This window comes from Dendrobium catenatum, unplaced genomic scaffold (assembly GCF_001605985.2).
Source record: "Dendrobium catenatum unplaced genomic scaffold, ASM160598v2 fragScaff_scaffold_247, whole genome shotgun sequence".
Lineage (NCBI taxonomy): Eukaryota > Viridiplantae > Streptophyta > Magnoliopsida > Asparagales > Orchidaceae > Dendrobium > Dendrobium catenatum.
This window is the reverse complement of record NW_021318709.1, coordinates 283,612-310,832: the sequence shown is the minus strand read 5'-3', so window position 1 is coordinate 310,832 and position 27,221 is coordinate 283,612. Positions and strand designations below refer to the sequence as shown.

Here is a 27,221-nt window from a genome sequence, read left to right as displayed (position 1 = left end):
TTTAAGACAAGGAAAAAAACCCACTAAAATCCTCAATTTGATGCAGTAAGAATCTAAAGGAACAAGCTGCGACTTAAATGTTTTTGCAGAATGAAAATAGTAAATGAATTTATGTTGCTTGGAGGATATTTGTACTCCTTAATTCAAATCAGTTTTACCCCCTAATCCAAGAAAGTTTACAGGTTCAATACTCACAAGAATATGAGGGGCTTTCAGCTGTCTTAGAAATTTCCATCAGCACTGCAACAGATATTCTAATCCTTCCTCAGATCAAGGAACTCCTGTCGGATACCCGTTGCATTTACAACAATAATTTCTAACTTATCTCCCTGCAATAGTTGGAACACAGTAAAAAAATTAAAAATTAAGTAGGATTGAATTGTCTTTCAAAGAATATTACTGCTACCTAAAAAATTTTTACATACATACCACTATATTTCATGATATTTGCATATCTAACACGTAAAACTTTAATATTATATGCTTACCACACATAGAACAAATATGGGTGCATTGAATGAAATATTCAAGTTTATAGGGTGGTATGAGTGTTAAGAATGAAATGAAAGAGTGATATATTTGATATTAAAATTTTATATGAGTGGTAGGAATGTAATATTAAAATTTTGGGTGTTAGATATGTAAATAGCATGAAATAAAGTGGTATGTATGTAAATCCCCAAAAACTTTAACGCGAGATTATGGCATCTCTTGTAGCTCATACAATTGCAACTCATCTACTTGTAAAATGGATGAATATGAGGCGCCGAACATGATCAAATAAGTCGAATATTAGATCGGTTTATGCCTCAAATTGGACTTAATTGGATCATGAACTAGCCAAGCATGGTTCAAATAATCGAACCACGATGGCTCATAATGAACTAGCTCAAGCTCAAATCAAGATCTGGTCAACACGGCTATCAGACCGAATAAATATGAACAGTTATTGACCCAAGATCATATCGGTTTGGCTCGATTTCAGATCAGTATCAGTCCTAGATGATATCATGTTCAAGGGCTCTTGATCCAATATTGACATTTCTTTTCAGGGACAAGTATTACACTATTACTCTTCCAAAATGCTAACAAATAGAAATAAGATTGGAAAACATACAGTGTATATATCTCTTTCTGTAGCTGATGCAAACACATCTTTGACAAGATCAACTGCCTCAGACTCCGAGAGAGGTGTCACAGCATCCTGCTCAAAATTTTCTTCAAGTTAGAGAAACTAGGGCTTCATTTGGGACAGCTGACTTCCTGCTTATTAAAGCAGCTTTTTAGTACAAAAGTTTTAAATTTTGTACTTGAAAGCTGCTTTAAGAAGCAAGAAAAAAACCGTCCCAAACGAAGCTAGAACAGATTGAGAAACACAATTCTAACAAGATTTACTAGAGAAAAAATATATTACCCTAGAAGGTAATAACAAAGGACTAGGAGACTTAAGCTGGTTGTCTAAAACAGGCATGATAAGAGCTCCACCAGTTCCTTGGCAACTGTACCCCACCCTCTCATAGGATCCAACAGCATCATAAGAATAGACGCAACCCTTCCCTAAACAAGGAGGGCAGGAACAATAAAAAAAATAAAAAATAAAATTAAAAAAAATAAATTTAAAAAAAAAATGCAGCTGCCGGGCAGTGGAATGCATTGAAAAGTTTGGGGAAGAAGAACAGCATACCTTCGTTGTCAAGCCCACCTAGAATATTGAATGTATAGTAAGGGAAGAACCTTTTATAGTAAAGAGTATTTGAAAGAAGCCGAGCCATCGCAGGACAGCTCATTTGCTTGTTGTGTTGATGCTGATATATCTAGAAAAGAAGAGGTAAAAATCATAAAAAATATTCGTAAAAATATTATCCTGAAAGAGCAGTTGTGTTCATGTGAACGCAATCAGTATAATGTGGCCTTAAATATATATATGTTTCATTAGGCTAACCGCCAGTTGTATAACCAGAAAGCGATGATTCAAAAAGGGGGGAATATAAGAGAGAAATTTGAAAACATGTAAACCAGGAACTATTCGCCTGTAAATTTCATCAGTTTGTAAAAATAGGAAAATGTGTTTTGACGCAAAATTATTTCAATCTAGCTGCATAAAAATAAAAATAAAAACACATTATGTATTGAATTGCTAAGCAAATAATGCTTACACCATTCGCATAACTTGACATTAATTAGCAAACAGGTATGCATACACGGATGGTTGGTATGACAAGTGAGTTGCATATTTCAATATTAGAACATCCAATACACCTACACTTCTCCTCAAATAGTTATGCATTATTCGAAACGTCTCTAAGATGTGTCAAAAATGTTGAATATGCGTCCGATTAAAAAATATTAAAATTTCACACACGCGTCTCAAATATTTTATGAAAGATAGTATTTTAGGATTTCATGACAATGCTTGATGTCATCTCAACATCAACATCCAAAATTATCACAACATCAGCATTTCAAAACGATGTCAACATTGAAGTCTAACAGTCTTAACATAGATGCTCGATGCCAATAATTTCTACACTCAAAATCAAGCATCCACGTCGTCTCGACATCTCATTTTTTTCCAAAATCATCTCAATATCAACAACTAATGTCATCTTAACATCGAAGGTCATCACTATCTCCATCTCAACATCGACAACCAATGCCCATTGCAGGACATCCATGTTCAACTCTCGAGAGCAATATAGTCTCCCCTATGAATGCTTGAAATACAACATTGACGTTTGATTCTCAGCATCCTAATTTTAATTATTTTAAATCCAAATCCTAGTTAAATAACTTGTTATTTTTTAATTATTCATAATATTCTACTTATTCAATTTTTATACACTATTTTAAAGACATAAAAGTTATAATACCGTGACTAACCTGTATATGTGTCTTATATTTTCAATCATTGATGTGTCTCGTGTTTGTGTCTGTGACATGTCTGTATTGCTATGCTTGTGCTTGTGCATCATGGATTAGAATCAATTAATGAAATTATTGAAGTTGATAAATACATAACAAAAAGTTGTAATACCACAATTTCATAAAGATACTATTATAACCCACTTTCAGCATATCTGACCAAGCATATTTTTATAAAATTCTACACTTAGTATATAAAAAATATATATACATAAATATTAGCATATATGCCCTTATAAATTTAAATGCTAATTTAATAATATAACCCTAGTCAATTTAATAGCATTGTTTATTTATTTAATTTTTTGTAGCATGAACTAATGCTCAACACAATTGGCAAATCCATTTTCTACAACATGTAGTGTCTAATGAAGCATTTTATCGATCAAGATGGTTTAACAAAATAAGTTTATATTAAACAAATACTAATACATAAATAGACACTCTTAAACCTAAAGCATATTATTCCAATAACAATACCCGCACTAATGGCTCAGGAAAAAATCACACATCCAACTTATACTCATAAGATTGAAACAAGAACCAAAATATCATTCAACCCAAAAGTTCATAATTACATGACTCAGAGTAACTACTTATAGAATCCTATCAGTGTTATGTTTTTAATAACAACAACAACATCAAGCCTTTGTCCCACTACGTGGGGGTCGGCTACATGAATCCTTTTTCACCATTGTGTCCTCTTAAAGTCAAATTCTCATTTAAATCTAATAAAGAATGATCATTTCTAATATTTTCTAACCAAGTCTTTTTAGGTCTTCCTCTACCTTTCTTAACACAAGTCAAATATAATACCTCTACTTTTCTAACCGGGTCATCAAAAGGCCACAGTTTTATGTGACCAAACCATCTAAGGCGACTCTCTCTAATCTTATCTTCCATTGGAGCTACTCTAACCTTTTCACGTATATGCTCATTTCGTATCCTATCTCCAAGGCCACTCATCCACCTGAGCATCCTCATCTCTGCAACACTTAACTTAGTATTATACTTCTCTTTTAATGGCCAACATTCAAAACCATAAAGCATTGCAGGTCACACCTCCATCTTATAGAAATTTACCTTAAGTTTGAGGGGTACTTTTCTATCACACAACAAGCCCGATGCATTCATCCACTTCAACCATCCAACTTGAATTTTGTTGATAATATCCCCATCTATTTCACCATCACTCTAAACATTAGATCCAAAATATCTAAAATGTATACTCTTATTAATGACTTGATAGCCCAAACTCACAATCCCCTCACTAGGTCTATTACTACTAAAATTACACTCCATATATTCAGTTTTAGATCTACTCAAGCGAAAACCTTTAGACACTAAGGTTGACCTCCATAATTCAAGTATACCTTCAACTCCCTCTCTAGTCTTATGAACAAGAAGAATATCATTTGCAAAAAGCATACACCAAGGTTCATTATGTTATGCACATGATCATTGTTTGATATGACACCTTCAACAAGAAAAAGCACAAAGATTTCCCCTTAACTCTCTCGCTTTATGATATTGCCTCCTAACAAAATCACTCGTTTGTTTGCTTATTCTTTTATATGTAAGATTTTTTTTTTTAATTATTTTTTCTAAGATGAATTCTCAATCCTCCTTTATTCGATTTTTTTTTCTAAGATGAAGCTTGCTAGATTTTATTAAGATCCTGTCAGATTTTTCTTGATATATTTGTTTATGAGATGAAAATTATTATCTTTCTTTGTTTCCTGTCAAATATCATGCCAAAATTTTCATGACTGGTTTAGGATTACACTACTCTAATACAAGTTAAAGAGAACTAGATAATTGTAATATTCATTTGTCGTATGATGCTCATGTCATTATTAATAACTAGTAAATATAATTAGGTTCAAATAGCTCTATGAAAAACATTTTTTCATGTGTATGAACCCGTTAAGATAGAGTTTTTTTTTAACTATTTATATTATATTTTAGTAAACTAATTGTTTCAAATTAGGAAGCTTAGGGAAAGAGATTATTCAAAATAAGAAATGGATGCTAAATTTTCTCTAATATTTATTTGAGTGAAATAAAGCTTGATAATAGTCCCGTTACTCGCTTCAATAAGGATAAATGGAAAAACCTGAGTAAAAATTGTAATGAGGGAACAAGAATGGCAAATGATTGGATCCAACTAAATAATAAATGGGATAAACTCAAGAAGTGACACTTGTGGAAAGACTTGAAGTATAGCAAGATCAACCTAAGTTAGAATACAATAAAGAACATCGCAAATTCTTTGAATGAATGGTGGAATGAAAATTACATGTTAAACTCTTTCTATGCTTCTGAAATTATTTATTTCATTGAATTTATTGATGTTAGGATAATATTTAAACAATTGAATTTTTTACATATATGTGATATCAGCTGCTAAGCAATTTCAGCATAATGACATCACGTATGAGGGAAAGAAATACTTGATAGGATGTTAGCCGCATATAAAAAGTAGAGATGATGTTTGTGATGTGAAACCAGGAATTGTTTTCTTAAAGATTAATAAAGTTTGTTGGAGCAATGATAAAAATAAACTTTAAAGCTTCTCAAAATTGAAAACTCAAGAAAGATCTTAGAAGTAAACAATGCTTAGGCAATCCATCACAACAATTTGCAAGTTCTTTAAAATAACAACTTAAACAAAAGTAATGAAATGATTAGTCAACTAGAATCCGACGGTTAACAAAGCGATCGTCTCACCTTGAGGCTCAAAGTCACTCTTCTACGTCTAGGGTTGTCGGAGGAAGAAGAACCATACAAGAAACGAAATCACTCCGAGGTAGACGGCGCCGACGATCCGTAGTGATGGCGAGGGAGGCGGCGGCGGTGGAGGTGGGGAAGCGGGTGGATGTCCGGTGATGGTCCAATCGTAGTCTTGGAATTGATCGTCTATGACATCCACGAGAGTGGGAAGGATGCGGTTCAAATAATCTTCAACCGTGTCGTCGAAGCCAAATCTGACGTCGTAGAATGGTGAACGGGTGATGTGGATGTCTCCGTAGACGTCGAATACCAATCCACTATCAATCTCGGGATCCGTCATGCAACATTGGCTTGTAGATGAGAGAGCACAACAAGAAAAGCTAAGAGGGAGAGGGGCGGCCGGCTTGTGAGGCTAGAGGTGGGAGGGGATGGCTAGGGTTAGGGGAGAAAATAGTGATCCTCAATAAATCTGATTTTAATTTCAGATTTAAGTGATTTTGGAGGGAAAAGGTTTGAATTTCAATTTCAATATTAAATGGGATTAGGGGTTAATGTGGCAAGAGAGGGGATTTGCCCATGCATGGGGCCGGCGGCACCTAGAGAGGAGGAGGGGTGATTAAGGAGGTTTAAAGGAGTTTCCAAATGGAGCTAAGTGAATTTGGAGGGAGATCAATGACTCCTTTTGAATTTGAATTTCCACTTGAATGACGAGTGAAAATTTTCCTTATTTAGGGTCTCCAAATTAGGAAGGTATGAATCCCTCATGAAAATTAAGGGGAGAAAATCACGGAACTTGGATGAAGGAGAGAAAAATCAAAAGCACACAAACCTTGATTCTTCCTCTAATTGGACTCACAAAGAGATCAATGATGCTATCTCCTCAAGAACTCACAAAGACATCTAGAGGAGTTTCGGAACTCACAAAGAGATCAAAAGATAATTTTCATTCATCAAAAACTACTTCAAATACAATGACTAAGCCTATATATAGGTCATCCAAAAATAAAACCATAAAAACGACATTGCCCAAGGGCTACAATATGCAATAAATTCCTCATAGGGGTACAAATGAAAAAACATAAAATATAAATGACATGAATAAAATAAAACATCAAAAATAAAGACTATGAATCATGGCCGTCGCTCGACGACCCCTCCGATGGTAGGTGTGTCGAAATCTCCTATGGATGTCCCCATCAGTTTGGGTTCCTAACTCTAAAGTAATTATACCTTAATTACTAAAGAACAAGGAGATTCATTTGATGAAGGAGACAATCCTGATCATGAACCACCTAATGCATATGGCAGTGGAGTTGAGTTACTACTGAAGGTCCATCAAATAGGACTTAATGTAGTTGGTCCATCCAATATTGAAAAGAAAAGAGAAAAACAATATTGGTCGTGTGATAAACAATTGATCATGAACCAGATTAAAGATCATGTCAATGTTTTCTATTTCATTTACTCTTTATAACTGCACCATTTGCAACTCATATAACTTACATAATCAATGATGTATTGGAAGAGCTTGCTTGAATACCAAAAATTGTTAAGAAACTTGATATCTATGACTTCACCACATACTTTATTTAGATGAAAAAATAGAAAGGAGACATTTATGAGTCTGGAAAAAGATAAGAAGACCTAGCAATTGAGAAGGTGATTCTAGAAGAGTATTTGTTTAATTAAATCATTTGTTTCTTGTTTTGTTTTTGTGTTAGTTATGGGCACATGTATTATATGTTACGTCCTTTTGTGTCACTATCTATCATGTTTGTGGCTAATTGTTGAACTTGTGATATTTTATACGAACTTATGTGTGATTTGATGTGAACTTTTATATGAGACTACATTGGAATGAACATTCTAGTCTTTATGCTCATATTATTAGCATATTTTAAATGGTTGAGGACTCGGAGTTTTAGAACTAATGTCAAGCCAACTATTGATTATTTGTGTCATATTCAATTTCATAACATATTGGTAGTAGCAGGACAATTGTAATCTATACTTAGCTAAGACGACAATTTGTATGGATTTATGTAGTATACTAGAGTTATCTCATGCATTATATGGTTCACTAAGAACTACCAAACTACCACATGCGTCATTAGTTTATATAACATGGCACACATATGTCCATAAGAAGTACCTGCAAACATTTTCAAACACTCTACAAACTAAAGATAGACTTAAGAAACAACTTAAGTATTAGTTCACCAGGCAATGGATGTTATATCCCCAATCAATAAAAAATTTCGAGAATCCGATCAAAGAAACCACATGATGAAAACTGCCATATTTAAGAATTGTTCAAGGCTACCCACTTCCAAATTGTGGTTTAAGTTGCAAATATTGGACATCATCACACGTCCCCACAAAATGTTATGATTATTTGTGATTTTAACATGTGTTTCCCATATGGTATGGAGTAGAATGATTTCATGCATGATGCTCGAATATTCCAACATGCTGCTATGGATCGTAAGTCCAGGATAATGAATTTCAATAATTTTATTTATAATATGTTCCAACTTATCATTTAATTTAAATAGGAAAGTTTTACTCAACATAATAGTTGGTAATATCTTAATATTTATTTATACCCATGATAAATTTTAATACATGATAGCAGAAGAGCACAAGTTTAAACATCTTAGGAAGAGGCATCTGAGTGTTTTTATAGCATATTATAGACAATAACAATTTAAAATACCTGTGTTGCAGCAAACACAAGATCATGCTTCAATCAGTGTTTTCAAAGTACCAAGTACAATGCAATATACAATGATTCTTTTTTTCTTCAAAGCGCTAAGTGTAATGCGAAGTGGTGCTTTTAGTAATTAGAGCATTCATGATTTGTATGTAATATGCATATATTATGTATTTATGAGTACATAATACTTATTTAATTAATCAACACATTGAGGAATATTTTTTAGCAAATATAATGATACATTCAATAATAGTAATTTATAGCTATTCAAAATGAAAAAAAGAAAAAGAATCAAAATATAAATGATATAAATAATGAAATGACATAAGAATACTTTAAAATTAAGAATATTGTAAACAGCCTTTGCTTTCACAGTGCAGCAGTAGTGTAAGCATCAAAGAGGAAAGGAGCAGCATACATGAAAAACAGAGAGAGCTGAACGGCATACTTCCATTTCTATGTAAAAATATTTCTTCCATACATTACTGTAGCCTTTATATATATATACCTACGGTTCTTATTTGATCTTCTTTAGAGATGGTTGATCCACTTGTTTGTTGTTGCTAGTGGTGCAAACGAGTCAAGCCGACTCGTGAGCGGACTCGAGCTAGCTCGACTTGATAACGAACTCATGAGTCGAGCTTATCTAACTTCGAGCTCGAGTTTGAGCACTTTTTCGAGCCCGTAAAATAATTGAGCTCAAGTTCGATCAAATCTCGACTCGGCTCGATAGTCAGTTGAGCGGCTTAATCTGCGTAGGCGAAAGCAGAATAGCGGGAGTGCAAGCCCCACTACAAGTCGAATGAATAAGCAAACGGGTGAGCGAGAGATTGAATTGTGTAGGATATACAAGCACACATCCGCACACTATTGCGAAGATCGAAGGGCAAAGGCAGCAGCACAAAACTCCATCCATTTCGTTCCAATGAGGAGGGGTTTAGCCGGAGGCCGCCTTCATTCCAGCAAGTACCAAGGAAGGTAAAATTCCTAAACCTAGCAATTTTTCTTTCCTTGGCCCACAATCCTCTACAGCAGGAGCTTTCTCAAATTTTTCTACCTTTATCTTGCTTTTCATGCTATCTATCTTCATTTCTTATTCCTTAAGAAAGAACCATAAGCATAATTTTCCCATATTTTTCAACAGTAACTGTGACATATCGTTCCAATTTGGTGAGAAGGATTTGCTCGTTCTTCTTCTTCCTCAAAACAAATTTCTCAGGCGAGAATGGCAAACTTTTTTTTTTATTATCTTAGCATAGAAATGAAAAAGAAGATGCCGAGAAATATTTTGTTTCGTGATTGTTGAAATACAACAGAGATAATTTCTCTATTAAAACAAGTGTTGAAGTGATTAATTGTTTTTATGGTTTGTGTTTTGAAGGAGATTTGCACCAAATATGAGGATCAAATAATTTTATAAGTGTGTTTATTGACTTGTGTGGATTGGAAGTTTTCTTTTACATGCATATGAACGAAAGATGAATTTGTTTCTAGTTTTTTTGTGGTTGAATTTACATTTTTTTGTGGTTACTATTTTAGCCTCTCATTTGTGAATGGATTTATAATTTGCAAGGTTTAAAATTGCGTAAATAAGCCTCGAGGCATTTTTCGTCCGTGAGGCGAGGCGTAAGCCTCAAGGCGGTGTGAGGCGTAAGCCTCATGGACGAAGAATTGCGTAAATGAGAATTTAAGGGTTTTAACAGGTAAATAATAGTAAGATTCTATAATACAATAAAATCATATCCCAAAGTATAGAACCGCAAAATATAAGTCTATCAAAACTCCCAAAGTACAAATAAGAAATTAAATCAAATCATGTCCTCACTCAATGGGTCTTCAATATGAGATCGATACAGTGTGTTGCGCAGGTGGTCCAATACAGGTGTTTCCTCTTCTCCATCAACATCTGACCAGCTGCTTTGTATGCACTGGCATTGTCAATCCCCACCTGAACAATCAATTGCTCCCCAATCTCCTCAACAACCCCATATAGTAAATTGAAAATGAATTCAACATTTTTAACCTCATATGAAGCTTCAACTTATCGTAAAAACATTGTGCCGTATGGATTGTTGATAAGGATATTAATCAAGCTCCTGCTCTTTATGTCAGACCATCCATCTGACATAATGATAACACTAGTCTCACTCCATATTCTTTTAATCTCATCAATGCTCTGCTTTGTGTTTTGCAGCTCCTCCTTCAAAATCCATGTTCGCAACTCGTACATGGAAGATGCCTTCAACCCTCTCTCATACAACCCTACAGACCGCAGCATATTGAAGTAGGCCGGCGATGACGCAATATTAAATTATATGGCATTCTAAAATTCATCTTACCATCTACACTAAATAAAAAAAATATGACATTCTAAAAAAAAATCTGTCAATATCCATGCAAACCTGTCGTCGAACATCTCTGGTACCAGCCGCAGGCATCAACGTTTTGAAAACCGGACCGGACAGCCGGTTCAACCGTGAACCGGTCTGGTGGCCGGTCTGATCAAGCTTCAAAACCGGCTCTGCATCGAACCAGATCAAACCGGATTGAACCGCCGGTTCAACCGGTGAACCGTTGAACCAGTTTGGAAGAATCAGCCGGTTTATAAAAAAAAATTATTTTTGTTTTAATTAAAATTTTAAAAATATATTTTAGTTCATTAAATTTTTTTAAACTTTTTAAAATATTTTTATTAAGTATGATGATTAATATAACCATAATACATGCAAGTTATCTTAAATACCTCACATAATTTATTTTGCAAAAAGAGTGTACTTCTCACTTTATAAAGAGTTCAAGGAAGGATGTTCAACCTCCCCCTATGATGTGGGACTAATATTTTATTAAATTTTAATAATATTATTATTTATTACGTCATCCGGTTCGACCCCGGTTTCACCGGTCGAACCGTGAACCTCTCTCTCTTCCGGTTCCTTGTCCGGTCCAGTTTTCACAACCTTGGCAGGCATCATCTGTGCTTGTCCTCTATCCTCTCCTGGATTAGTCATATACTAGTCCATAGGACCCTGTGCACCTCTATTATGTATAGTGGAGAAAGAGCATTTTCCACTCTCGCTCCCGAAGTAAGCACAATGTTCGATCCTTTCATCAAATTGCTCATGTTGTAAATGTTTGGCCGTGGTTTCTTTTTCATATAAGTTGTACTTTCTTCCTTCACCTTATCTGGAACATTCGCACAATGTATTACATTCTTATGTGAGCCGGATAAGTGTTCCTTCATGCGAGTTACTCCTCCCTTCACCACTTTATCATAAAAATTACATTTTAAATACACATGTCTTCTCGCCGCCTCCTACATCAACTTGCACACTTTATTTCCAAGAAGGGTCACGCTGCAATGAAGTATTTTTTTCCTTGCCCCTAATCATGTTTCCTAAAGCACAAATGCAAAATAAAATACAAAAACATAAAATAATAAGCATGAATATGAAATAATATAGAGTCCAATGTCTCCCAATCAAAGCATGCACTCATGAAGAAGTTGACTAACACTAACAACTATTATTAAAGATGATGAATACAACAATATGCCAGGCTGCCGGGGTCCAAGGGGGCGCTGCCGGAACAAATTTTATTTGTAAGAGTAATTTTGAAGGTCTGCTTATTTTTAAAGTTCGTAAATCATTAGTATGGAAATATACTTAGTAATACTGAGCATGTACCTAGCGGTACCAAGCATGTACCCAACGGTACCGAGCATGTACATAGCGGTACCGAGCATGTACTTAGCGATACCGAGTATGTACTTAGCGGTACTGAGAACTATGACCCTAGCTTTCCTATAAGTTGAAAAATCAAACCCTAAACTTAAAAAAAAAAACCCCCTAAGAACACTTGAAGAAGTGATGTAGAGGGGCGGCCGGAAACAAAGGACTCACCGGCGAGAGGCAGCGCCGGCGGGAGAGGCGGCAGAAACATGCGGGAGAGCCGGATCGGGGGTCTGTGTGCTTCCTGCACCGCTTCGATTGACGTCTTCGGTCGGGTAAGTGGGTATAAGGAAGAATTTAAGAGGTTTTTTAAGTAAGTGAACCCCATATTAGAGATGTACGCCTCAAAGGAAATTGCACAATAACGCTAGTGAGGTGCGCCTCACTCCACCTGAGGCGTACGCCTCATGATGCCTGAGAATTGCCTAGGCTTTGAGGCTATTTTGGGGCAAATTGTGCAGAGGCGCGCCTTGAGGCACGCCTCGGATTGCGCAATTTTAAACTATGATAATTTGTTTGATGTTTTTTCATATAGAATGTCAATAGATCTAGTTATTGAAGATAGTATTAATGAGCACTTTAATTTGGAAATTGGAGAATTACAATCACATAATGAGGGTGGAAATGATAATGATAATGCTTTGGGAGAAAATCAATTAAAAGATTGTCAGGAAGAAGAACATACCATTGAAAATAAAAGTAAAAATCAATAGATAACAAAAAAGGAAAAAAAAATCTACAGCATGGGATGAGTTTAAGGGGATGACTCTACATGATGGTCAAAAGAAAGTTGAATTGTTCTCATAGCAAGAAAAAGTCATGTTTAGGTAGCACAGGTTCAACAACATAGTTTCGAAGGCACTTAGATTGTTGTCCAGCAAAAATATGTGCCATAAGGAATCAAAATATATTGCACTTTGAACCTAAAGATAGTTCATGTATTGGTGATAATTCTGAAGAAAGTGGAGTTTAACAACTTTCAAATACGACCTACTTAAAAGTAAAGAGATGGTAGCCCATTATATTTTGATTAATGAAAAACCTTTCTCAATCGTCAAAGAGTTTGGCTTTAACTTAGTGTTGAAGACCATGTCACCATATTTCATGACGTGCAGTAAAACAACACCTCGACATGATGATGTTGGTGCATGAGAAGGAGAAGAACCAACTACATGTTGCACTAAAAGGCATAAGTAGACTTAGCTTTACAACTGATCTATGGAAATAACAAAAATCAACGAATTTCATATATATAGTGACCGCACATTATGTGAATTCCAATTGAAAATTACAGAAGCATGTGCTAAGCTTCTCACACTTGCCTCCACCACATATACCTTCTGAGATTTTAGACACATTTTACAAGTCAATCAGTGAGTAGAGTTTGGAGAATAAAGTATTTACTATATCCGTTAATAATGCTGCAAACAACGATAGGGCTTAAGTAGCTTGAGGACAACTTTCGTGTGAGAAAGAAGTTATTTTTTGAAGGAAGGCTTTTTCATGTGCTGTGTTGTGCACATATTCTCAATTTGATGGTGAAGGATGGAATCAAAATTGTGGATCAAATTGTTGATAAAATTTGTGACTATGTTAGTTTCAAAAATGAAGCTGAGTCAAGGTTAATAATTTTTTTTTATGTTGTTCAACAATTACAGCTACCTACAAGAAAACTTATTATGGACTGCCAAACACATTGGAACTCAACATATGACATGCTTATTGTTGCACTCAAACTAAGGGAAGCTTTATTCTCTTACAAGGAAAGAGAGGTTGCCTATTGTATTTGTCCTATAGAGGATGAGTGGGATAACATGGGAAAGGTGTGTGATGTTTTGGGTTTTTTAATGAGGCAACAAATATCATTTCAGCATCAGAATATCCCACATCAAACTTGTTCATTTCATATATATGTTGATGCGGACATCAGACCCATAATGTTCCATCAGGGACGTGGCCGATGATCGACGGCTATGATGATGCCTTTTTATTTCAATTATATGTGATGTATTTATGTATTTTCTGTTTTTTTTTTCATTTATGCCCTTGCTTAAGGGATTAGTTCTTTGTAAGCGCTGAGGGCATTGTTGTCTTTTATATTTCCCTTCTTGTATTTGTCTATTTAAGTCCCTTCTCTTCTTGGAGAAGGTCTCTTCTTGGAGAAGGTCTAATGAAGATTATTATGAAAATTTCTGCGTTTTACTCTTGTGAGAGTTTGAGAGTTCTTGGAGAGAGCTTTGAGAAACTCCCTTGGTGAAGGGCAACGCAATACCCACCAACCTTGGAAGCGTCCGGGTTCGTGGTTCTCTTTTCCCTATCTTCTTCTTTCCCCCTTACTCCCACCTCCTTTTTCATCCCCTAGCTTCCCCACTTCATATCCAACCTCCACCAAAATTATCAAAACCCGACGGCAAGCAATCAACCCACCCATTCCTTTCCTCTTGCCGCCGCCCCCACCAAGCTCCCTTTCCGTTGTGATGATGATCTCAATCATCATGCTACCTTCCAAATTTAGTAGGGCTTGAGAGGGAAAATTGGAGTCAATTTGAAATTCAAATTTTGAATTTCAAAACTTTCCAATTTTGGAAATTCCTAATTAGGAAAGTACTTAAATCCGCATCATGATGAAATTCAAATTCAAATGAATTTCATCATAAGCTTTCCTAAATCCTATGTGCTAATTTGGAAATTCCTCAATGGCTCCCACACTCCTCCCCTCTCTCTATATGCCGCCGGCCTCACCATGAATGGAGCCCCATTCAAGCCCATTAATTAAGGCATTGATTACAACTTAATTTGAATTCAAATTTCAAATTAATTTCCCCACCGCCAGCCTCACCACCTCTCCTCACATTGGATCCCAACATTAAATTCCCCATTCAATACCTTCCATATCTGGCCATAGCATTTTTGGGAAGAATTCAAATTCAAATCGAATTGGTTTGAATTTCAAATTTCTTTCCAATTAGCCAAAGCCATTTAGGAAAGCAATTCAATCTAATAAAATCTGAGATTAATTTCATATTTTAATTCCCCATCGTCATTAATGCCGTGGACCACATACAATGAATTTAGACACAAATTTCCCCCTCTCTCATGGCCAGCCTACCCCTCATTAATTTCTCATTAATTCTTGCCTCAATCAATTATCATTCAATCCCACAAATTACGCCCAATTGAAATTCAAATTAGAGCTGATTTGAATTAGCCCTTAGATCTCTCTCTTTTCTCCAAACGGAACAAGAGAGCCTGAAATCTTTCTAACGGGATTGCTGTCCAGAAGTTCAGAGAATTGGTAAATTGATGTCCACTGAATTTTGCACATCCCCACCAGCTGGTCAGCCCCAAAACTCAACCCCCTTGCTGTCCAGACATCTTCCTTGTTGTTGTTTCACGTATCAAGCACCTGCAACCTGCTGTTTAGAAGATCCGGAACGTGTACTTGCTGTCCAACTGATCGGATAAGTCCCCGTCCAGTGCCTGAGACTTTTCTGGGTATGAGAGTGTGCTGTCCTGAGAAAACCTGCACCTGTTTCTTGCTGTCCAGCCAAGTGGAAGGTCTTCAAGTTGTCAGGACTCGTCAGATTGCTGATCACACCTTCAAGAAGGTTTGTGGATGCCACCTACCTCCTTCCAAACCTTCCTAGGACCACCGGAGCCTCGTATACTTCATACTTCGGGTAAACTCGACCTCCGACTCTTTTAGCCTCTTAGTTTATTTCTCTCACATGGTTATATTTTGATTCACAAAGATGTTGTTGATCCCTCCGCTAAAGCCTAGTAATAGGAAGAGTTGAGTGAAGGGTTCCTTGTAGTAGCTAGTCTTAATGTTAACGAAGGGATTTATTGTTGAGACCATTCACGTATGCAAAAGTAGATTAAATTGATTGATTTTTATGCTCTTAACTTCTATGCACGTAATTTAACCAACGCTATTTACCACTTTAATATTTTATTTTATCATTCAAACCAACATGAGATCTTGCTTATTATCGTTCTCTAAAACTATGCAAACGTCCTTTAAGCATATCATCTTCCCATGATTGTTCTACATCATATGTACAATAAAGAAGGGATTGGATGATTGATTTATCATGGAGATGTCCAGAAAAATGAAAACTAAATTTGACAAATACTGGGTTGAGTGCAATATTTTAATAGCCTTTGGTGCTATTATGGACCTGAGAATAAATTTGTTCTCATATAATTTGCATTTACAATGATCTATGGAGATGGAAGCATAAAAAAACATTTCGTATATCCGCAACTTATTGTTTGAGTTATACGAAGAATATGCAGCATGTTTTGAAGAAGAGATAGAATGTGCAGGTGGTACATTCAGAGCAGGAAGATCGCGTTCTGTAAAAACAAGCAGTAGTTCAAAAAGCACTCAAGATTCTGGGGCAAACAAGTATAGTGGTTGGCTAGATTTTATAGCCTACGTTTTAGAGAGAACAATTAAATAACCTGTGAAGTCTGATTTAGATAAATATCTTGAAAATGATTTAGAAGTTTTTCTTGCAGGACACCCCTTCAATGTTATTGCATGGTGGAAGAACAACTAAATGAAGTATCGCATTTTATCAAGAATGAAACTTTATATAATAACAATTCCAATTAACACAGTTGCATCTGAATCTATATTTAGCGCGCGCGCGCGCGCGAGAGAGAGAGAGAGAGAGAGAGAGAGAGAGAGAGAGAGAGGGAGTTGTTGACACGTACCATTCAAAATTGAGTATTGAAACGGTTCAAGCTCTCATATGTGGCTTGAATTGGGTTCGTTCATAGTACAACCTAAAAGGAAGGATGAAGGTAGTGATTTGTTATAGTTTTTATTTTCAAACTTTCTCATTTTGTAATACTAATGATATCATTTCATGTAAATTGCTTGTAGGAAGAGGTGGAGATAATATTACCTCTAAATTAGAAGCATTTTGAAAGGCAGAAGATTCCTCTACATATTTTCTCTATTAACATTACAAGCAATAGTTATAACTTTTATTTTTAACATTTGCAAAAATATTACTTGAAGGTGCTTGTGAACAGACAGTGAAAAACAATATGGAGATTTGAGGAATATAAGATTTTTTGTGAACTTAATCATTTCTTTGTGAACTTTGTTAACATGTTATTTAGTGAAATTTGTTAAAAATGCATTAGTATTAAAAAAATAATCTTTTGATATTGAGTTTTAATTTAATGTTGTATTGTATTATTTGTTGTTTTAGTGTTAAAATGTTATTACTCATAGAAGTTCTTGTTTAAAATTTTGTTTTAGTTTAATGTTGGTATAAAACTTTATATCATTATTGTTTAGTTGTTAAAATGGTCATTTCTTAATCTTTTGATATGTTTTATTTTATAGTTATATCATATCCTCCCATTTATGTTATGTTTTTAAATTCTACTTACATATATGAAAGCATTTATCAATAACTTATGCTTTTCAACTTATTTCCTTAAATGTGTTTCTAATTATTTTTTACATTTGAATTTCATCTTCATACAATAAAATAATTTTGCAGTTCATTGAAAAAATTCATAAAAAATGCACTTCATATCAAGCTATCGAGTCTACAAATGAGTCAAGTTCGAGCACCTTATTCGAGTTCAATCCAATAAGGCGAGCTCGAGCCAAAAAAATAATGTTTGAGTCGAGTACGAGCCACTTCAACAGTTGGCAATCCGAGCTCCAGCTCAACTCGACTCAAGCTCAACATGACTCGAGTTTAACTCGACTCGTTTGCACCCCTAGCTACTGCCAAGCGGCGATGTTGCGCCTGTGTGATTAGTGGATGCTACTTTTACTTCCTCGCAAGCTGACGGTGAGGGTTAAACAGTGAGCTTGGAATGAAGGAGGTGATATCTTGGTCTAGATAGTGGTTTGGTTAGGATATATGTGATCTGGTCCTTTGTGTTGATGGGTATTACACGGACTTCCTACATATGAATGTGATCACATATGAAGTGAAAATCAACCTCAATGTGTTTGGTCATGGTGTGGAAAATAGGGTTGTTGGCTAGGGAGAATGCAGATGTATTGTCGCATTGAATGTCCGTAGGCATTAGTTGTGGAAGATTGAAGTCTAAGAGGAGACATTGAAGCCATATAAAGTCGGCGGTGCAGCAGCCAGCACACGGTATTCTGCCTCAGTGGAAGATCGGGCTACTGTTTGTTGTTTTTTGACTGTCCAGGGGATAATGAAATCGTTGAGGAAGGAACAATAATCTGATGTGGAGCATTGAGTTGAGGAATCGCTTGCCCAGTCGGTGTCTAAGAATGCGAAGGAGATATATGGGTGTGTTGATAGGTGCTATAGTGTAGTGTACCTTTGAGATATCGTAGGAGTCATTTTAGGAGATGATAATATTGTGAGAGTGGGTGAGATATTGGGTGTTGACAGCGAAGGAGATATATGGGTGTGTTGTGGTGAGATATTAGAGAGAGTTACTTTGAGATATCGTAGGAGTCATTTTAGAAGATGATAATATTGTGAGAGTGGGTGAGATATTGGATGTTGACAGCGAAGGAGATATATGGGTGTCTTGTGGTGAGATATTAGAGAAGAGATGTTTGGAGATAGTATGAAACCATTGACGATGGGCTTGCTTGAGATCGTAGTGAGATTTTTGGAGTAGGCACACATGATTTGGAGATTGATGATCTTCGAACCCACGGGGTTGTTTCATGTGCGGTTTCATGGATAGAGCCATAGAGAAGGTCATTTATTATATTTAGTTGATGTATTGGCCAGTTTTTGGTGAGGGCAATGGTTAAGAGAACTCGAATGGAGAGGAATTTGACTACAGGACTGAAAGTTTCTATGTAATTGAGACTGTATTCTTGACAATTGCCTTGGGAAGCAAGACATGATTTTGTAACGAGCTATGGATATGTTGGTATGATATTTGTTTTGTAGGTCCAACGACATCCTAGAATAGGTTGATTTGGCAAAGGAGGGACGATGACCCATGTGCCTTGTTGTAGAGCTAAAAATTTTGTTTCCATGGTTGTTCTCCAGTGAGGGTGTTTAGATGCTTCGAAGTCTGTGGTTTGATCAGGTGGAGTGGTGGTAACTTGATTATGAAGGTTTAAAATTTGACATGGTTTAAATGAGCCCACTTTTAGACAAGTGATCATTGGATGATTAGGATGAATGGGAGGTGATGATGTAGGGAAAGTAGTTTGGGAATGGGAAGATTCGGTTTGTTGAATGAAATTATTGGATGGACTCTAGTGTTGTTGTTGTTGAGGGGTTATGAGTGTTGTTTCGATGGGGTAAGTTGGAGTAATAGTGTAGAAGATTGATAGTAGTATATGGGGGTTTGGAGGAGTGTTTGTGGTTTGTTTAGTAGATGTAGGTGGGGTGGTTGAGAATTGGAGGGTGGATTCGTCGAAGGTGATGTGATGGGATATGTAAATGCAACCGATTGTTGGTTCAAGGCATTTGTAGCCTTTGTAGGAGGTGGCATAGCCAATGAAAACAGAGGGTGGAGATTTTATGGAGAGTTTGTGATGAGCAGTGGGTGGTAGTAAAGGAAAACATGTGCATCCAAATATGTGTAGGTGATTGTATTTTGGTGGATGTTTGTATAATAGATGATGTGATGATTTGTTTGAGGTGTTTGGTGAAGGCATGAGGTTGATGAGATATACATTAGTGAGTAGGGTGTCAAGCCATAGATTGTAGGGAAGATGTGTTGTATGAAGTAAGGTTTTTGTGGTTTCGATGATGTGGTGATGCTTGTGTTCAGCTAAACTGCTTTGTTCAGGTGTGTAGGGACAACTTATTTGATGGGAGATACCATGTAGTTGCCAGTGATTTTGTAGGATGTTGTTTAAGAATTCAGTTCCTCCATCGTTGCAGGGGCATTTAATTTTGAGAGAAAGTTGTTTTTCAATTGAAGCATGAAATTTCATAAATGTAGAGGGAACATCTAATTTATGCATAAGAGGCAAAACCCAAGTAAAGCGAGAAAAGTCATCTATAAATATTATGTACTATCTGAAACCTTGAGTAGAGGGAATTGGGGTCGGACCCCATACATCGATGTGTATTAGTTCTAGAGGTTTGCAATGGTGACTAGTAGATCTAGAGAAGAGATGTTTATAACCTTTTGGGGTCTTACATGACGAACAAAACAAAAACGAAAGAGGTATTGCTGGAGATCTATTTTGTTTAGATATTGTAGCTATGACTTGTTGATGTGGATGACCTAGGCAGTGGTGCCAGCGAAGCAAAGTAGGTATGTTGGATGAGAGAGCTTGATATCTTATGTTGTGGATAGAGTGAGTGATCGGATAGATGCCATCACGACATGGTCCTGAGAGAAGGGTTGAGTTTGTCTTCTAATCCTTGATTTGAAAATCAGAAGAGTTGAATAGAATTGAGAGATTATTATAATTTGTAAGCTTAAAGATAAAAAGGATGTTGTGAGATAGTTGAGGGAGATAAAGTATATTGGCAAGCAGAAGCTTACGGGTGGGTGTTGGTAGTAGACCTTGATCGGAGTGAACAATGGGGAGGGTGCTACCGTCTCCAATGGTGCATTGTCTGTTCCATAGTATTCTACTGGTTGGTAGAGGTTGTAGATGTTGTTGGTTAGATTAGAGGAGGCTCCTAAGTCGTGATTCCATTCGAAATTGTTATTTAGTTTAGAAGCGATCAATTTTGTAGATGAATGGTTTGAAGTTGGCCATTGGGTGTTGAGGCGGTACGAGCACACATTTGTGGTGTGACCTCTCTTGCCGCAAATCTGACATAGGGTAGTTGTAGGAGCGGTTTGGCTATAGGATGCAGTTGTTCTTGGGTTGTTGTGCTGATTGAAGCGACCACGATAGGAGAGCTAGTTGAAACGTCCTCAACATCTTCCATGATCGTGAGTAGAGTAAAGAGTGGCGTGCATGGTCAGGATTGCTATCTCTGTTGTCGGATCAGCTGCAATGTTTATTTCTTCACTGAGTAGGAGGGAGTAAAGGTCCTCAAGGCTTATGGGAGTCAACATTGTGTTGATGGACATTTTAAAAGCATGGAGTTGCGGAGGTAACCTATTTAGCACGTACAATAGGATGTCTTCGGCATCTATTGTGGAGCAAGTTGTGGCAATGTTGTCGACCAAGGTTTTGACGGTTGTGAGGTATTGAATCAGGACATTTCCATTAAAGTTCATTTAAGGTTCTCTTGAATCCCCAATATTGACCATTTTATTGTCTAAAGTTCAATTGATTTTAGAATGATATAATTGGGCTACCACCACATTGTAAATAATATAATAATACAATTACAAATCAACAAAGTAGAAAGTAATTTGTGATGGTACTATTGTGGTAATTTTTAATGTAGTCCTAGTATTTTAAATTTACAAGATCACATATTCCTAGAAAAAGTAGGATAAGAGCCCACACCAAATGCCCTAATATAGAGTTATGCCTATTTAGAAAAAACTCGAGGTCTTCCATAGCAAAATTTTTTACAAGGCACAAAGACATGCCTCAAGCTAGAGAATTTTTTTATTGGTTTTTTAGACTGACGCACAAACTCAAATGCTTGGAATCTAATTAGTCCAAAACAGAAGTTGGGCATGAGAAAAAACAAGGTGAATTTTGTTTTGATTTTTCAAAACATTCATATATATTGGCCAATATCCTTATATTAATTCATACTAAAAGATAAGAATCTAAACCTATTGTAGATGCACCAAACATGAATAAGATTCATCCAACTCACCAATCTAAAATCAATTGCATGCTAAGCATACATCATTACCATTACTAACCTTATTCTAATTATGTGTTTGATTTTATGAATCCTCCACCTCTGATTCTAGCTGAGTAATACATACATGTATATGTAAAATAGACCGCAATGTAATTTCTTAGCATGACTTTCTCACTTAACCTTTCAGCTCATTATTCTAGTACCTCCAAATATTATTGAAAAGACAAAGAAGATTTCGATTATTTTGCTGTAGAATGCAATGAGAAGTAACAATGCAAATATGTGAGCTAGCATGACAGATACATTAAAACAATGTTGTCTTACATATTTTTTCTCACTATAAGAAAGGAACATAAAAATAATATTGTATGAATACTTGTTTCTTGCTTTCACAATATAATCATTAAAGATCAATTTTTAGCGTGGTTTACAAGGATATCAGTTTAATTTGCTCAAATTTGTTTGCCGCTTTTGCATGTCTATGGAACATCATTGGTCTTATCTTAACAACATGGGATCCACTTAATAATCCTAGTTTCATTCATTTTTGTTGATTACTCTGTATTTTGAGCAAATATATTTGCACAATCTCTTGCCAATGTTATATTTTGCCTGCCCCTTTTCATCCTTGATCCTTCCCTTCAAAGTTTATATACTTATCTTAATAGTACATCTTTTATCCTTTGAAATGCATTCTCAAGCCACCAAGTCTATTTTTCATTGACTTATATTCAATAGGTGCTACTCTCATTGTCTCTCTACTATAATTATCACGCAATCTAACTTCCTATTTCTAACATACATTCATCTTAATATTGTTATTTACGCCATTCAACTTGGCTACATGCGACTTCTTTATCAACCAGAGCGCACACTAATAATAACATACTAGATACCTTCAAGTTTTCAAGATGATCTCTTATTGAATAGTATTCCTGAAGCACTTTTACATTTTAACCACAAATATTTTGCTCTAGAAGATGAAATCCACACATGCATTCCTATTCTTTTATAATAAACCAAAGATATTTGAACCCGTCACATCTAGTCATCATATGAACTTCCAAAGATATTGATTGATCAATTTTTAATCTCACTAAAATTGCATAATATACTTGATCTTACTTCTAATCATCAGTCCCGTATCTTGTAAGTTTTATTTTTAGTTTCTAAACTTTTATGTATTCCAACAAAGTTCTCATCTATTAGAATTAGTCATCTACTAATGACATAAACCAAGATGCCACATTCTATCCTTTGTAAGCTTTCATTTCACATGGAAAGAAAGTGATCACAAAAAACTATACATATTATAAGCAATTCTCCAAAGACAAAAATAATTGAAAAATAAATTTGAGACTTTCCCATATTGATCCCATCGTTAAGAATCAAGGACAACAAAACTTAGTTCTTACTTTGTGTTCATCAATTTTACAATTCAACTGACAATAGAATACAACAAATCAACACCTAAGGATACATTCAAAGCTTGCCCATACACAGTGATGTACTAAAACGATATCTTTTAAAAGGCAATAGATATAAAAGCAGGCATATTGCCATCTATGACAAGTGCATGCATAAATTTTATTCTTTAAAGAATATAAATATATAATATCAATGCAACTATAAACATTATTTTGAAAAATTAGCCTTCAAAAGTGTATAGACTTTAGGATCTTAAAAGTGCATTCAAGAGGTATTTATGGGACAATTAACTTTTAAGACAACAGCACTATACAAATTAATTAAACATTGTAAAAATAAATGCATCATGGCCCCTCACTCAGAAGTGTTATCTTGAAAATATGATGCAATGCTGAGACTCGATGATTGTAAAATTTTGATTAGGTATCTCATACTACGCAACTTTATGTACCAGAGTAAGTTTCAAAGAGTAAGCTACTAAACTTAATGGTATTTACTTGAAGAAAGAGCAAAACAAATATCATATCAAAAAACTAAGTGTGTGGTGCATCGGTTTAAGAAAATTCTTTAAAAAATAAGTGAATAGATCAAATACAAACCCTTACATCAATTTTAAAAGTATCAATCATTCATTTCAAAACCAATATACTTACGTAAAATTTTAGTGGAGGTAAAATTGATAGCATGTCAATATTCTAGAAGATAAATTGAAACCTGCTTTTGATAGATTTAACTATATTAGATCCAATATTGAAGAGAATGGGGATATTGATGACAGAAAAAAAAGTTAAGTTGTTAAACATAACTTGAAGGTGATTTTTTATAAATTTCAGCTTATATAGTTAAATCTGTATTCTCTTCAATCCTCTTATCATATAGTATTCCAGAACACCTAATTTATTTATACAGATTCCCATGTGTTAAAAAAAGCTTCGGTGCAAAATTTCAGCTGATGGACATATTGACATAAGACAATATTATGACTCTAGTATTACCATCTAAAAGTAAAGACAAGACATCCATCATTAATAACTGCTACATGTTTAAGCATACTTCCAAACTTTAGTTAGCTTTATGCATCATCGGAAGAAGATGTAATCCAACTATAAGTAAGTCAATGATCTGCAAACATTGTGAAGTGCGCCTTTGTAATGGCATCGTGCATGAAAAGAACAGAGTGATGCAAACATAATGGCCAACAAATATATTGTTCAAGCTCCTTCTTGCTTTTGTTTTTGAAAATATCAGCTTGAAAATCAACAAAGACATCAAATTATATGATTCCTACATTCAAGCAAACCTAAAAAATATAATAGAAACAGGGAAAATACATGCAAATGAACATGACTCACAAGGTGCTTTGCAGACAAATTCTTCTGTAGGGCTTTCATATCTCCCTGGAATCCAGAAGATGCCAATACACATTTGTCAGCTCTGCAAACAAATATATAATGATATCATCAATCCAAAGAGAATGCCATCAAATAACAGGAAATACTACCGCAACAACTCATGACACAATAACGCATCCTCATGTAAAACCATAAAACAATAAACCAAGACGTATTAGACCCACTGCCACCTAACACTCTGTTCGATACATAGATAAAAGAAAAAAAAAAAAGAGCCTGAAATGTTCGAAAGTCTCTTCCTTAGGATTTCTCAACATAATATCAAACTAAAACTTAGATTAAGCCCGCTCGATAACCACCCACCTCAACAGCTTAATTTGCATAAACCCTAATGAAATCAGACAATAAAGGAAGCCCCGGTAAATTTATGCAGAAACTTAATCACACCGATATTACAAATAAGAAAACGGACAAGGAACTGTAGACGCAATAAGAGGAGATGGGAGTAGAAACAGGGGTGAGAGATCGCACAGCTTGCAGATCTTGGAGTAGTCGCGGGTGTATATGCTGTATCCAACGGAAAGACGCGTGTCGGCGGCCACTACACAGTAATCCGATCCGGCGATCGCCACGCATGTACTGAAAGATCACGTAATGCAATACAGCGATCAAAGACTATTGATAGATCGTCACAGAGCGGAGAAGGAACAAAGAAAATAGATTATAGAACTGTACCCTCCATTGTTCTCGTAAACCCAGTCACCTCTCAGAGCCATCTTTCTTGCGGGAAATGGAGCGGCGGGAGCAAAGCTTTTGAGGCACAGATCTGCTTGATCGTTCGCTTTTCCTTCTCCCCCAAGTCTGATAGAAGGTCGGAAAAGCTAGCTCGGGTGGATAACGGGTCAAAACGTGTCGGATTCACCTGCTATTAAAGCAAGTTATGTTGCGAGCATGTTTATTGTAGGCTTTGCAGAACAATTTTCACCATCGGCAAATTAATTATTAGATTTGTGCCCTTCTGATGAACCAAAGGGTTAGCAATGCAATATATTAATTGACAAATGAAAATTTGAATTGATCCTCGAGGAATCTAAAACTAATGAAATTCGGTTTATTGATTTCTAGCAAAAGATATTGATCCATAAATTATATAATTTAGTAAACTTCTTAATGAGGCATAAACATCAAAAGGTTTCTTAAATATATGAACAACAATAAGTATTTATTTCACTATTGATATGTTATCATGAAATTATCTTGATCGGGCACGAATCTCAAAGCAACATCAAGCCAGAAACTTCAAAAATTAAATTCGAGAGCATCTGAACTCTGATTTCAACAAACTTATAGTCAAACTGAGCGTCTCGGAAATACGAACCCAACGACACCAAATTCAACTCAATTCGAGCCCGAATGAGTCCAAATCAAGGACCCGAAGTGCTGTTGAAAAGTTTGTACCACAATTTGAGTTATCAAACGATCTTCGAACTTGACGAGCTTATAGTTGAATAGAGCGGCTCGATGAGAAAAATCCAACGAGCCCAAGATCGTCGAATTCCGACATCATTAAGACCTTCAAATGTCTGATAAACGGTCCATGATCGTAGGATTCAATATCGGTCGTTCATCTGAACCACTCCATATTCGCCCCTGGTCTCTCATCTATTTACGGGTCATGCCGCTCCATAAAATCTATAAATAAACCCCTCATTTCTCATGAGAAGGGACCGAAGAAGGAAGAGGAGGAGGAGAAGAGAAGAGTAGGAGAGAAGAGACTCCTCCTCGACCACTGCCGGAGTTCTGCCTGAACTCCAAATGACGCCGAAATTATGCCCGACTTCTACGGGACGCCATAATTCTGCCTGACTTCTATGGGATGCTAACATTCTGCCCAATTAACAACAAAGTTCCCCCCTGATGCCGAAACTCTGCCCAAGTGATACCGGTGTTCTTCTCGACCACCAACAGACGTCGGACTTCTACCCAACGCCAGACCTTCACTCATTGCTAAGTTTCTACCCGATGCTGGACTTCTACCGGTTATCGGACTTTCGTTGGACATCTATCCGAAAATGGATTTCTTTCCATTGTTGGACTTCTACCTGGCGTCGTCCTTCTGACCTTTGTCATCAGACAATAGTCCTTCTAACTTACGTCGTCCGCAGACTACAGCCTTTCTGACATCCGTCAACAGACAATGGTCCTCCCGACCAAACGAACATGTCAATAGTGTTTCTTTGTATTCACATCATGTAATGTACTCTATAAAATGTACATCAAGCTAAGGTCTTCTACCAAGGAAGGGCTTCATTTGTAATCAACTGCAATACTAGATTACTAGTGGATTCATTCAAAATGGGCTAGGCCCCGTGGTTTTTCCCCTTTTCAGTGGGTTTCCACGTAAAAAACTTGGTGTCTTCTAAATGCTAGACCTTCTCTCTTATCTGATTGCGTGCCGGATTTTCGTACAATGCTAAGACTCTAAATTTTATATTTCTCTACCGCCGTGAATACTCCTGGACGCAACAACTATAAAGGGTTGGCTAGATGAATCTTTTTTTTTTTCATGGTGCCCTATAAAAACCAAATTCTCATTTAAGGCTTCATTTGGAACAGCTTTTTT

General features: G+C 35.9%; 1 protein-coding gene across 1 annotated transcript; it reads right to left on the bottom strand.

Annotated features, from left to right (window-relative positions):
- On the bottom strand, positions 1 to 25,467 carry LOC110099617 (proteasome subunit beta type-1). Its single transcript, XM_020826816.2, has 7 exons — positions 25,334 to 25,467; positions 25,130 to 25,237; positions 24,599 to 24,680; positions 1,685 to 1,814; positions 1,415 to 1,557; positions 1,118 to 1,204; positions 1 to 329 (listed from the first exon to the last, which is right to left on the bottom strand). The coding sequence occupies exons 1-7, from the start codon at positions 25,372 to 25,374 to the stop codon at positions 255 to 257; spliced, it is 666 nt and encodes a 221-aa protein (XP_020682475.1). The 5' UTR covers positions 25,375 to 25,467; the 3' UTR covers positions 1 to 254.
- Positions 25,468 to 27,221: the final 1,754 nt, after the last annotated feature.